General features: G+C 31.5%; 1 protein-coding gene across 8 annotated transcripts in view; it reads right to left on the bottom strand.

Moving 5' to 3' along the window:
• The window catches only part of Dmd (dystrophin), a 2,209,767-nt gene that overhangs the window by 1,327,673 nt on the left and 866,528 nt on the right, over positions 1 to 15,566 (bottom strand). For all 8 annotated transcript variants that reach the window (XM_028881805.2, XM_037198928.1, XM_037198927.1 and 5 more), the window contains exon 19: positions 7,602 to 7,689. In XM_028881805.2, coding sequence (XP_028737638.1) covers positions 7,602 to 7,689 — 88 coding nt within the window. The remainder of the gene's footprint in view (positions 1 to 7,601; positions 7,690 to 15,566) is intronic.

The raw sequence follows: 15,566 nt of genomic DNA, 5'->3' as shown, positions 1-15,566 counted from the left end.
TTAGATTAAGACTTAAGGAAATCTAAGTTATATATATATATATATATATATATATATATATATATATATATATATATGGCAAACATAAAGCCTGTAGTAGGTCAAGCTTGTACAATACTCTTTTGTTATTTTTAAAGGATAAACTTTGGAAAAACTAAACTATGGGAAAACCATGGAATTCAGCATTTTTATTATTTCATCTCTTTTACTTTGGTCTAGTCAGTTCTTCTAGATTTTATTTTTTAAAATCATACTATTCTAGCAAACAAGACTATTCATTTGAAACATTAATCAAACCTTAGGAATTTCAAAGTCTTACAACACCTAAGATGACATTAGGTGTCATTAGGATGTCATTAAAAACAGCATTTCTGAATACCTGTGGCAAAAATACCTTCCCCTATTTGTTAGTATATTTTAAAATAGAAATAATGAGAAATAAATATAAAAAGCAATAAAAGCTTGGTATAACTAGCTACACAAGAAACTCATGGTTTCCTGTGACCAAATCTTCTTCTAAATCCATGAATAGTTAAGGGGACTGTCAGTCATATTAAGACAAAAAAGTGTGATGTGATATGCTACTTATGATTACTAGTTTTATGATTGAGAATACAGCAACCTAGTTTTAGGGGTAGCCACTATGTAACTGTAGTAATAACAAGCTTATTTGTTACAAAGTATCAGAGAGAAGAATTTAAAATTTCAATTGCAAAATTACTCACTTTGAGAAAATTATCATAATCAAATAGCTAAATTAATTTAAGAAATAAAAAGGCATACTTTAAAAATGCACAGGAGAAAATGTTTAAATTATGTAATGTCTCAAGATTATGCAATAGCCAAAATGATCAGATATCTCAGAGAAATACTGTTACCAAATGTTTTATTTTAATAAGAACTTAGAATAATCAAGTTCATGACTATCAAAAAATCACTATAAATCAAATATTAAGTGTTTAAGTAAAAAGTATTCTGATGCACTAAACTGGATTGTTGTACATTTCAATAGATGAGTAGATAAAACAGAGAGATTTAAATGCCTCTCTGATTCTGAGAAAGATCAACTTTATAAAAACTTTTAGAAACTGGAGAATATACATTAATTTTCATTATGGCTGCTGTATCTTAATTTTGATAAATGTAAAGCAAACCACCAAAGAGTAACAAAATATTTTGTGGTATCTATTAAAATACAAGGGATATGTTTTTATGTGTTATGTTGGTCATGGCTCTCAATTCTATGATGTGAAGCCAATAGGACAAGATGTTAAGTATTTATTTCTCTAAAAAGAATTAAAATGAAAGTGAGAAGTAAAATTTTTATAAATCTATAACACTGTGAAATCTATAATATTTAGTTGTATAGTGAGTTTTATAACTGAATATGTGAAATTAAAATATAGTAACTACCAAGTTGTGATAAATAACAATATGGAAAAATATAAATATAAATATAAATAAATATATACACATATATAGTCAAAACTCTGAATTTAGATATATTTAAATTTGAACTCATCCCCCAAAACACAATTGAACTGGGTTCATTTAAATACTGACGTCAGGTATCATATTTCTTTTCCATTCTAGGAGTATAATAATAAGATCAACTGGTTGAGAGTTGGGCTGACATAGATGGATTTCTCCACATCTTACAAATCTTAAACAAATAATAAATATAAGCAGTGTTAATATAGGAGATATGGTAAAGAACATAGAGAAAATAAGAAAACCTCATTTCTCACATTTAGAAAATAGGAGTGAGTTCTTTAATGAATTAAATAGAATATTTATGAAAACAATTGTTGAAATTTAAAAAATTAATTTTATATAAAATATGATATATAGAAACATTTTAATGTGTTTTAAGATTCATCAATGACAAGTGATAAGTTAATTTTGGTTTAGGTTATTATAATACATACTCATCCATTTATAAAAATTTAAAATTGAGTGGAAGGACAACTACACACAAAATTTAAAACAGAGAAGCACAAATAAGCATAGCCTTGTAGATAATTTGTCTGTAAATATTTTATAAGTGAATAAGCTTGATGTTCAAACTTAGTATAAGTTATCCTTCTAAATTAAAAGGCCCTATGGGAAATACGTTATTATTGGCACTTTCTGATATAGTTCTTAGTGTATAGAAGAATTACTGTATCTATGAACTCATCCAACAACAAATCAATAGTTTGCTTCTTATGAAGACAAACATTAAAACAGCAATAGATAGAAGATTTAAAAATATCATACAAAATAATTGTATAACATCTTGTTTCCTTGAAAATGCTTGCACAGATGATAAAAAATGATGTTAGAGATGACATTAAACTTCTTGAATTAATTGAACATATATTTTCCACTTGGGGGTGATATTAGTAGACACCTTAATACATGTCTGGAAAATAGTATCTATTTATCAAGAGAGTATTTGCCTATGAGAATTTTTACCACATTGTTTATGAGTACACAATTCATAGGATTGATTTCCTTTACTCAACTGAAAAGTTTAAGGTTTATGACAGCCTATAATTGTAAATATTTGGAGAGCTTACATATCAATCATCTGAGCATCTGGTTTTCTAATTTTTTGTTAGCTATTTAAGAATATAAACACTGACTCACCAGGCATTATGAACAATATTTAGGGAAACCATTTTGGATCAGCACATTAGATTCTCAGGGATAATGGATCATAATCCATTCACATCTCATATTCTAAACAACCCCTGAAATAGACTATGAATAAATATATTGCACCCAGAGGAAATGGATCATTACTTGAAGAGCATCCATTAATTTTATTACTTGTGTACAGTGCATAACAGACTGCTAGAATAGTTGTAATTATGCATCACCTTCCATGCAAGTACTTCAAAATTGACACCTAAAGTGAAGTATTCCCTATCAAGTATATTCATCATCAGCTATGACGCCTGGATAAAATAATGAAAAAAAGGCTTTTCAGTGTTCTTTTCATTAGAATAATAGCTAGATTGTACTTGCACTTCCTGACAACTTTCTATTTTGCTGTGCTTTAACTAAGGGTCATTATCAGAACATTTATCAACCAATAGAGTAGCATAACATGCAATATAAATGTATTCAGTAGTGATGATAAATGCAGATGCAAAACTCTGGAGGGTTCTGCGACCATTCTTTTAAACCACTCCTGTGCCACTTTTGGAAAAAAATACCATTTTAAAATTTATACTACTTACCACTTCTAGTGAATAAGATATACAAAATGTTCTAACATATGCCATTTTTTTTCTGTTTCTAATGCCAGAGATGTAGGAGAATATATATTTCTATGCATATTTGTTTCCTTCAGCAACTGCCCTCAAGAACAGTAGCTCTTATGATCTCCTTTCAAACACAAAAATATTTACATAAGCACAGGGACTCTCCCTCTTAAAGTATAAAGTTAATTTACAAAAATGCAGCTGTCAATTTACAGGATGAGAACACCGTGTAGAGCATTACCCTTAGTCTCATGCAGAAAGAAAGGAAATGTAAATGAAATTGTCCAGAACTAAAGAAGGAATAAGGAAATAGTAAATGTTTACTTTTTTAGGAAGCTAGCATTTCAGGGCAGTGAGGTAGACTGTTGATCACAAGTGATGTGGTGGTTTATCAACCAGATGAGTCAGAACAGGTACAGTCCCTACCAACTGGCCCATCTGACAAAAGTGTGCTATACTCATGCAAATTAGTTCATGCACATGAAACATTTAAACTATAAAGCTAAACATAAAAAGTCTTAGTGACTTAGTTAACATATGTGACAGGAATCCTTGTTGAAGCCTTATTATTTTGTTCAATTTAATTATAATTCTGGGCATATTAGGTACCACCTTAAATACTATACTCTAATACTCAGGGCATGAATTTTTTGAAATGTTCTTTTAGTATAATATACTAATAATTACTATTTTTAGTTACAGGTTTTTTTTTAATGTGATTGTCTTCAGGATGTAAATTAACACTCACACACACACACACACACACACAAAAAAAAAAAAAAAAAAAAAAAAAATTGGGTCGGGCAGTGGTGGCACACGCCTTTAATCCAGCACTCAGGAGGCAGAGGAAGGCGGATCTTCGTGAGTTCGAGGCCAGCCTGGTCTACAGAGCGTGATTCAGGAAAGGCACAAAGCTACACAGAGAAACCCTGTCTCGAAAAACCAAAAAAACAAAAAAAAAAAAAAACATTTGGAAACTGAAAGTGAAGTAGCATTTAATCTAGAGAATACCGTTAACTCTATTACATCATTATAGTAACTTCCTCAGGAGGAAGCATTCAATAGATTAAGAATTAGGACTTGACCAGGTGGCAGTGGTGCAGGCTTTTAATCCCAGCACTCAGGAGGCAGAGGCAGGCAGATCTCTGTGAGTTTGAAGCCAGCCTGGTCTACAGAGCAAGATCCAGGACAGGCTCCAATGCTACACAGAGGAAAAGACAGTCTCGAAAACAAAACACACACATACACACAAAGAATTAGGACTTGAATTATACTAATCATGTATATTTCCATGAATGTTTGGACACAACTATCTTTGATCTTTGATATTTTAAGTATTATTGAAAGAACTTAGATACTATCTCAGTGTAACAGAACTAAGGAAACTTGGCACCTAGCCTAAGCTCCAAATTACTCTCACTAAGGTTATAGTAAGCTAACAATTTTGAGACTAAATAAATATATTAGACTAAATCTATACATTGAAGATATACTTCACAAAGCTTTATTTCTGAGCAAAAGTCCCTAATAAGAAGAGGTACCTCTATCCAATACCATGTCGAGATAATCCTTATTTATATCCAAACCAACAATTGATGATGACAAAGTAAGATAAACAATATGTTACAGTTGCTGCTTTGGTGTTTGGGGGGAACTCCTGAGAGTGGGATTATCTCTGACTCTTTTGCCTGTTCTTGGAACCCTTTTCCTCCTAAGGGTGTTATCTCATGCAGCCTTGATGTAAGGGTTTGTTCCTGGTCTTATTATATCCTGTGCTATGTTTGGTTGATGTATGTACCTGGGTGGGCTGCTCCTTTCTGGGGGGAGACAGGGGATGTTCCTAGGGGACAGTGATCAGGGTAGTCTTGGAGGAGTGAAGGAAGGGGATTATGTGGTCAGGATGTATTTTATGAGAGAAGATTAAAAATATGTAAAAATATTTCATAGCATAATTCTAGTAAAAGAGCCTTGAGGCTTCGTAAATAAACCTTTTGCTCTTACATAAGAATTGATATTAAAAAATTAGAAACATACATTGCTTTAAAATATATCAAAATTCTCTGAAAATTTATGGAAACATGATTTTATAGAGAATATCATTTCTATTGACTATCTCTTATTGTAATTTTTGATCATGGAAGATCACTTATATTCTGATAAATAGAGTTGGTATAATCAAAAAGAAATCTCTAGGAGTGATTTGACTGTAACTTGAGGACAATATTTGCAGGTAAAATTAACATCCATTTACATGCGATCCTAAATGAATTACAGTAATTCAGGTCTCATTTTACCTTCCTATAAATAAAATGGTATAAATCTTATGATGTTTATTACAAAATTTGATAAGGCAAATATATGATAAAGATGCTTCTTGTCTTAATTTAAGAGCTTCACTAATGGAATAGTTGAAAATCTTGGATAACAAAGATTAATTTAATTTTCAGTTTTATGAACCATACCTCTTGGCTCTTTGGTAAAGGAGCATCTAAAAATTTTAAAGATGAGTCCCTCTAAATTATAGTTGGACATGTACCCAAATAGTTATTATATTTTTGACTTAATTTATAATTTGCATAAACTGAGAAAATAAGTATTTTGTAGATTGTTTTTTAAAAGATAATGGAGAATAAATAGATCAAAACATTTGAATCAATTGTGCAGTAATTATGTAAATAGTCTTGCTTAATGGGACAGCAGAACTATGGGCTCTGAAAATGCTTATTCTCATTATGTCCCTAACTTGGGTTTAATTAAGTTGATCCTATCCTATCTTCACTAGTAGACAAATGAATAGCCTAAAATTTGATCAAGGCAAAGAAGAAAATTTCAAACTGCACTCCCATAAATCCATTGATCATTGCTATCTATCCATGGTACTATTTTTATTCAGAGTCAATATTTCCATACCGTTTCTCAAATACTCTCAAATGTGCTTTGTTGAATAGAATTTAATCAGTAAATTAGTATTTATTAAAGACATCCTATATGCTCCAATTTTTCTGTATGCCTCTAGAAATTCTATATGATGTCAAGTATTGAGATAATTGATTTTAGCATTTGCCATTACCTTTCATCTCTCTGTCTAGTTTTACTTAATAAACACTAAGTAAATATTTCCATTCATTTATAATATTAAAATATTTTAAATAATTATGTACATGTGTATATAGATGATCTCATGTGTGCTTGATATTTTATTACAAAATTAAACAGTTTGAAACTGAAATTATGGATTTTATAACATCATATTTAAACACAAAGGTAATAATGTAATTCCTAGGAAATTTTGTAGAATGATTATAAGACTATTTTGGATCATGTAATTTTATTTGACTGAATATACTATTAAAACCATCATTCAAAATTACCAAGCAACATGTAGAAATATATAATAATTGATTTACCTAATTCTCAACTGGCATGTCTTCCTGTTTTTTATTTTTAAGCTAACACAGTTATGAGGCTGATTAAAAGAAGAAAATGAATTGATTTCCTATGAAGATAATTGAATTTATTAATGCCAACATGCAATTAAGACTAAAAATAATTCATATACAGAAGTTATGATGCAGAATTTAGGCAGTTTCTCAAAAATGCTGACATGTACATAAAACTTTGTTTTATTTGTTTATCATACACACTTGTAAAATAAAAATAAACTGTCCAGAAATTACATTGTAATATTTTATAAAAATATTTCATTTACAAATGAATACAAGTTTAGAAAAGACAATTTGAAAGAAAAACATTGCTCACATGACTTTACAATATTCTGTACAGATAGATTTTCAGGTGTGATTAGCAAAGAATAATTGTAATTTTTAAAAATAGGATAAAAATATGATGCTAAATTTGTGCTTTTGTTTCACTTAGAATACACATCTTTTTATAAGGCAAGGTACCACACAAAACATGAGAATATTAGTAGTATTAGGCTGAATCCTTCCACCAAATTTTAGGTTATTTGTAAAATATATTGGTAAAATTATTTTTTAATTATAATTGCCTTTACTTAATATTCTTCATATGCTTCCAAAAATAATTATTTCAGAAAGCTCTGTTTTCTTAAACTTATTTTAATAAATTTTAATCAGTTTTCTGAAAATTAATCTCTAATAGATTTATTAAATATTCTACCACAACTCATTTTCAACCAATGGGCTCAAATTGAATTTCCCCCAATAATTTGCTTAGCATGAAAGAAAAATAATAATAAAAATACAAACTTCCTTTAATGTAAATTTGTATCCAAGAAGGGCTTGTCTGATATAATTTAGCTGATAAATATGAACCTGAGTGTTTATCAAATCTCTAAGAAGATTATTTAAATCAAGTTCATGTAATTACCAGTCACCATCTGTTCCACCAGGGCCTGAGCTGATCTGCTGGCATCTTGCAGTTTTCTGAACTTCTCGGCTTTTTCTCGTACTATGGCCTGCAGCATGATAGCAAAGGTGAGCATTTCAGTAAAAACATTCTGAGTCTACACAGTAATCATAACTGCAACCTGATTTTTCAAGCCTTATGATACTTCATTTTATCAGTTCATTGTGTAAATCTTAGAGCTGTTTTCTCAACAATATTCAATATTCAAATTCTCCCATTTCCAAGGAAATCAGGGTTCATATGCACAGAGTTTTCTAAACTATTTGTTCACTATTTGTGACCAGAATTAACCTTTGAACAATAACTATAAAATCGTTCAAATTAACAAAACTAGCATTTACCAACTAGCTTATTTACTAATAGCTATATAGACATAAAACCTTTAAACACGAGGAATTAAAGCTATACATTACTATTGTAAAAAACATGTTATCTGGGACAGCAAGATAGTTCAGCAAGTAAAACTGATCACTGCCATCCTAACAGCCTGAGTTCAATCCCCGGGACCTATGTGGTAGAATTCCTGCAAGTTTTTCTTTGACTGTCATACATACTAAGCACACTCATACCGATATGGGTACCCATGCACAAATAATATATTCTAGATCAGATTTTTTAAAGCAAATAATTTACTATACAATGTATTATTAACAACTATGAAGAATGAACCAAAATCCTATCCTTGGCATTATTTGAAGTACCTACAACCTATGAGAAAAATACAAATTTTCTGCTATGCAGCAAAAGGCAGCAAAGAAAAACCATGGTTTATATCCTCAATGCAAAGCTTTGAAAGTGAACAGACACATTTTAGTATCTTGGATTTCACTTGAACATTTCCCAACACATAAATTACATTGTTTTGTGAGTCTGTGTTCCCAGAATCCCTATCCAATTAACAGAGAAAGCTCTAGGATGCCTTTAAATTCAGTTTCATAAAAAGGGAATTGCACAAACATGAAAGGTTCTGACTTGTCGATTGACCTGAGAAGTCCAAGAAAATAAAACAGTTACCCTAGCATCTCCATAAGGTTAAGATCAAAAGCAAAGTTCTAGCATTCACTTTTCCTCAACTGTTCAATTTTGGTGTGACAAATTCCCTGTGTTTAGCAGTTTATTGGCACATGGTTCCTAATCATTCACTATGTTCTTTACTAAAAAAGAAATTTATTCATAATGTACTCAGAATATTTGGAGAGAAATAATGGACACATTCTAAGTAATTATATAATATTAGCTATCATGAGAAACAGGAGGTTTATTATTCTTACTTGTATTACAATATATAAAATATGAAAAAAGGAAAAATCTTATGTTCAAGTACAATAAAGTAAAAAAAGACAATAAACACTAAGCTGTTGTTCCTTGTGTTAAATGTTTCTGTTATGGGGCTATGGAGTTTTTCTCCATGTTTAAGAGAGCTTTCTCTGAAACCACAAGAACCAGAGTTTGGATTCTAGCACCTACATATGAAACCTGGCTTCCTTTGGCATACTTATAACAAAAGCTCTGAGGGGGCAAAAATAAGAGGAATGTTAGGGCTTGCTAGATTCTCTTCTAGGTGAGAAAATTCTAGCTGTGGCTTAGAGAAAGATACTTGCCTTGAAGGAAAATGGTGGAGAATGAAACTCATCCAACCCCCTACGCTGATATTCACTTATGTGTCCCCCCACACACACAAACACACACACAGGGGTGGCACAGAGAGAGAGAGAAAGAGAGAGAGAGAGAATGTGACATCTGCACATAAAGAAAAAATGTTTCCATTATGTTTTATTGTCATAGTACTTTCCTATTTGACTATATTGATATTTAACTTTTCTTATGAAAATTATATAAAGAAAAGAATTAGACCACCACGTAGATTTCAATAAATAAACTATATTAATAATGTCCTTCCAAATGTCATTATCATAATCTCCTTATTCTGAGTGTCTAATAAGATGATCAATTAGGATTCTTATCTAGAGTTAACTTTACATTAGAATATCTCAGGAGTAATATTCGGGTATAAAGTGTCATTTTTATAACCACATTTTCCTGTGCATCTTACATAAATAAAGACAATAATATCACCACAAAAAACAAATAACTATAGAATAAGCATTATTACTCTCCTGTTTTGACAGGGAAGAAAGGTAAGTTACAACTGGTTTGTGAAATGTTTGAAAGCATCAGTATTGCCATTCCAAACTCAAGTACCCTATTCTTCATATAAATTATATTTTATATGTATTATTTCTAACACATTTCACAACAGTTGTGGTACAGAAGAAAAATGCATTATTGAATCTTATTGTATGCAAGTTAATGAGCAATAAGACTACATGCCAAATCAAAAGGAATAGAATTTGAAAAAGTATAAATCTAAAAGATGAAACAATTTCTTCTGTCCTTAAATTCAGCACTCTCTCAATACAATCTGCTTCTTCTAGGAATATTTCACTGATAATTCACTTAATAGGCATGAGTATACCAGAACACAACTCAGTAAAGATGAAGATTTAGTATGGGTATTCAAGATACTTATCTGTTATTAATTCAGCATGGGCGCCAAGGTATGAGAAGAAATACATGACACTGGCAGTCACTGGTAACAAACATCTGATACAGTTCAGTTGCTGGATCCATTTATGAGAGGCACACTATATGGCCAAAAGCAACTTATGCATATATATAGAGATAAAAGCCCAAAAAAGCAGTTGTTAGCACTATTCGCACACCTGTCAATTTTGAGTTCAAAGTGCTGCTGTTAGATAAAAGTATATTAGAAGGGAATATTGGATAGTGAAGAGAAATTTAAGCACAAGGAGCATGACTAGACAATGATGAGTCCAGCAAACTGAATTTCACACACAGGTGTAGATGTTTGATTACAAACAATAACACAAAGGGTAACAAATGGAATGGTAAAGAAAGTAAAAAAAAATTACTGGATATGAGTTTTTATCTTTGGTATTTATTTTTTATTTGCATGCTTGATTTATCACTTGCTATCTTATTTTTTCATCTCATTTTTTTCATCTTCCATAAATTCTTTTGTTGAGACATTTCGAGTTCTGTCTTCTATATACTAGTTTGGTTATTTTTAAACTCAATAATGTGATTCAAATGTTCTGAGTCTCAAAGTTGTCTCTCCTAACTAACAATAGCAAAGAGCTTCTTAGCAGACTAAATGAGACTCTTGAGATAGTATCCAAAGTAAGATTTTTTTCTTAATAAAATAGGATAATAGGAACTATTAATCTGGATTAAACACTAGGACTAAATAAAACAAAACACAATATGGACTCATTTTAATTTATGATGAACTCAATCGTCTTGAAATAGAAGAACACCGGCACAAGAGCTGAGTAAATTATCTTGCATATAAGACTATGTGAGCAATCTCCCCATTATAAGTTAAGGGAGAAAAAAACATGATCAAATATACTGTATAAAAATAATAAAATATCAAAGGAAAGAAAAAGTGTTAATGAAGTTTACTAAGCATCACTGAAATTTAATTCTCTTAGGATATGAGTACATATGCCTTCTTCCTCAGATATATAGACTTTTATCTTAAGGTATTTGGGATTAGTAATTCCTACTATTTTACCATCTTCCAAATTCTTGGAGAGACCTGAATAAAGAACAGAGAAATGTTAAAAGCCCATACCACACACCAACCAGCATAATGTGTAGAGGTAACAGTACTGTGTAGGAGATGTCTTTCTGTATGCTGTGAATGTGTTTCTCTGATTGATTGATTGATAAATAAAACACTGATTGGACAGTAGCCAGGCATGAGGAAGTATAGTATAGGCAGGATAAAGAGAGAGGAGAAAAGTGGAAAGCTGAGTCAGGAGACGCTGCCAGCCGCCACTGCCATGAGAAGTAAGATGCAAAGTACTGGTAAGCTACAAGCCATGTGGCAACTTATAGATTAATAGAAATGGGTTAATTTAAGATAGAAGAACCAGATAGCAAGAAGCCTGCCACAGCCATACAGTTTATAATAATATAAGTTTCTGTGCGTTTTCTTGGGTCTGGGTGGCTGTGAGCCCTGGCGGGACTTGAGAAATCTCCACCTACAGTACTGAAATTGGATTCACAGAGTTTTTTTTAAGGTATTGAGTTTTGAGAAGGAATACACTGACTTTATGTGTGTTTATGTTAGGAAGTTAAAATGCTCTACAACACAAATAAATTAAACCAAGAGCAAAAGCAAAGTAACCTATTGCCTTACTCAGCCTATCAAAATTGTCACTACCAAGGTCAGCAATGCCCACCCAGGTATAGCAGGACATAGCTGACTTTCAGTTCTCAGTTTACTTATGATCATAATTAATCTATGGAATTCCTTTTTCCTCATGAAAGTAATTACTGTTTTGATTTGTGGATTAGTAATATGCATTACTTTCTTCTGACTTCAAGAGCACCTGTCCCTGATATTATTTCCTGGTTCCTGTCCATCTCTTTGAGCTTTAGCTTTCAAGCATCAAATCTATTTAACTTAACTGAACTTAATCAGGTCAAATCTCAAAAATCTTCTCATGCTAATAGCAATAGTGGAGAGGCTTGCCCCAGAGATCAGACCAGTGAATACCCTGTCATCACAGAATTTTTCTCCAATGACTAATGGAAGCAGATGCAGAGATCCACAGCCAAACACCAGGCAGAGCTCCAGGAGTCCAGTCAATAAGAGAGAAGAGGGATTCGATGAGCAAGTGCATCAGGATCATGATGGGGAAACATGAGGGACAACCAAACCAAACAAGAGGGAGCTCATGAAAGTTGGATCAATGGCTGTGGAGCCTACATGGGACTGGACTAGGCCCTTTGCATGGTGAGACAGTTGTGTAGCTTGATCTGCTTGGGAGGCCCTCTGGCGGTAGGATCAGAAACCATCCTTGGTGCATGAAGGGGCTTTGAGGAGCCTACTACCTATAATGGGACACATTGTGCAGCCTTGAGACAGGGGGAAGGGCTTGGACTTGCCTCTCCTGAATGTGCTTCCACATGGGAGGCCTTGCCTTCTTGTGGAGGGATTGAGAGATGGACTGGGGCGGGGGGGCAGGAGGAGGGAAGAGGGTAATTTTGACTGGTGTGTAAAGTGAATGAAATATTTTCTTAATAAAATAAATAAATAAATAAATAAATAAATAAATAAAAAGCTTTTCATGAGCTAAATATATTTCTTCTGTTCTTTTTTTCCACACAAACTCCACATTTAGAAATCAGAAAATCTTATTTGTTTTGGATTAGGAAAGCTCAGTGTAAGAATATTTTTTTCTAGCAGGAGTTATGTCCTCCGTTTAATCCATATCAACATAAGTAATCCCTATTAACACGAATATACTCTCTATATCTATCTATCTATCTATCTATCTATCTATCTATCTATCTATCTACCTATCTACCTACTTTTCAATCCATCTATCTCCTGTTGGCTTTAATATCAAAGCATATTCAGATAAAAGATTATTATTACTATTTTCATTATTACTACATTGGTCAAAGTAGATATTTCTAAGAGAGATCCATGTTTTGAAGTTTAATATTAAAGACTAGGGATGTAGTTCATTGACAAATGCTTTCTACCATATGCAAAGCCTGGGTTCCATGTGAAGTACTTCAAATTACAAAACATATATACCATTAAAGGAGATATATATATATATATGATATATCATATATATATATGATAATATGTTTTCAAGGTAGCTGGAAAAATCTGTCACATTAAGGACCAAGCTCAATACTCTATAGCACTGTAAATGCTCAAGCCCTGCCAAATATTAAACTCTTTAAACTTTTAGAATTTGTTTACTGTCACTAAAGCCATTGATTATTTTGCCTCAGGAACATACTTTCCTGATATCAGATACAAGTACGTTCTTACTTCAGAAATATACACTGAATCTCTGTCATGCTCACACATGGACACACAGATACACACATACACACACACACACACACACACACACACACACACACACACACACACACACCCAAAAAATACAAACAAACATAGACATACACACAATGACTACTTAACTCTCATTTCTTCTCTACTTTTCTCTATGACATGTATCACCAACAGCATTTATTTTATAAATGTATATCTTGCTTGCTGAGTTATAAACTATATGATTCCAAATGTCTTCATCTGTTTCTTTTCACAAGCTAACACCAATCTCTAGAATACCACTAGACATAAATTTAGTGTATAATAAAAGATATCGTGCAGAATGACTTTTAGAAAATTTACAAATTTTTTACTTTCTTCTATAAAGCACTTATGTGATAAATATACCTTTTGGGCCATATTGTTTATGAAAATATATCCCTCCTCATTATGATTTTTATCTAGTTGTTTTTTCTCTGAAAAATAAGTTCTGCTTTTATGTATGCTACTTTTCATATGCTTGATCTCTGTGTATACATATATATATAATTATTTTAATATTAAAATCACTTTTATATTATAATAGAATAGTTTTGAATCATTTCTTGACATACAGAATAGCAAATGCTTTGTTTAACATTGTTGTATATTTAAAATAGATGCTAAATTATTTTCTATAATGGATAAAATTTCAAGTCAAAAATATAGGAATCTAAAAGGCACTGTGAACCATTCTACCAATACTGTAAAATAAAATATAGGCTCATAAAAGTTCCTAAGAGATCATCAGGAAATTATAAATTCTACAATGCATAACTCAGTGTGCAAAACAAAAGGTAACTGCACATTATGAAATAAAGAATATAATAGAACAAAATAATATAAATATTACACAAAAAGATAAGTTTACTGATTAATAAGCCACTTAAAACTCATGACATTCGTTTTTCCTTCTTTATTGGCTTTTCTGAAAAGTGTTTTTCCTTTATCAATGCATTTTCTGTAATAATGTGAAAGTAAGTTCCAGATTCCCAATGGCCCTATCTTCTCTTGAGAAGCAATTAATTGTCTATTCACTTAGCATTCCATAATAAAGTTTTGTACTTTGACAGAGAACTAATTTATCCACTCAAATGTTTATTCAGAAGCTAGAGCATTTTTCATATCTGTAAAAGAGCTTGTATTTACATAACCTGTGTAGCTTTAGAAATAATTTCTTTGTATAGATAAATATTTAGTGGTTTAAGTACCAATTTCTTTCTTAGATTTAGTAAACTAAAATAAATTCAATAAACAGACCAGCATAGACTAAACAAACACAGAAGTAAGGTCCATGTCCCAATTTCTATAAACCAACAATTAGACATCTATGTTAATGGCTCTAAATCATTTGGACAATTAAAATGGGAACAGATCCTGCTAGACATCATGAAAGCACCTGGGAGATGTTGACTTTGCCAAAATTTTTCATCCAAAGACCAATAGAAATAGACCAGCACACTAACTATGTTAGGAAGTTTTTTTATTTTTTAAAAGAGACATGGCAAGTAACATGCAAAATGAGCATCTGAAAATGATTTCAAGGTGATTAATATTAAATTGGAACTAGAGGTAGATGAAGAGGAATCAGTAAATTGTGATTGCTTTTTGTTTAATTGATAGTATGATATTCAATTTTCTTACTTTTTCAAATCTCATGAAGAAAGTAGAATGATGAAATCTATGATCTTTTTCTAATGAATACTTAGGCATATCAGTGAAGATGAGGGATACTTGATTGCTTAGGTTAGCTTGTAGTTACTTGTACTAAGAAAAAATTAAATTCAGTGGCCTTCTTTAGTGTTGGAATTCTTAGAAACTATTCAATGGGGATAAAAGTCATAGACGAGCACCAAGCCCCAGCCTAGGAGCATCTAAGAACTCGAAGATCTAACTCAAAATCCAACATAGCTACTGCTGCTACTTGGGTTTTTCAAACTACTGTAAATGGAAACATATCAGGATTACATTGAAATCATAGTAAATCTGGTTTAGCA

Source organism: Peromyscus leucopus, chromosome X (assembly GCF_004664715.2).
Source record: "Peromyscus leucopus breed LL Stock chromosome X, UCI_PerLeu_2.1, whole genome shotgun sequence".
Lineage (NCBI taxonomy): Eukaryota > Metazoa > Chordata > Mammalia > Rodentia > Cricetidae > Peromyscus > Peromyscus leucopus.
This window is presented reverse-complemented; position numbering and strand designations above follow the sequence as displayed.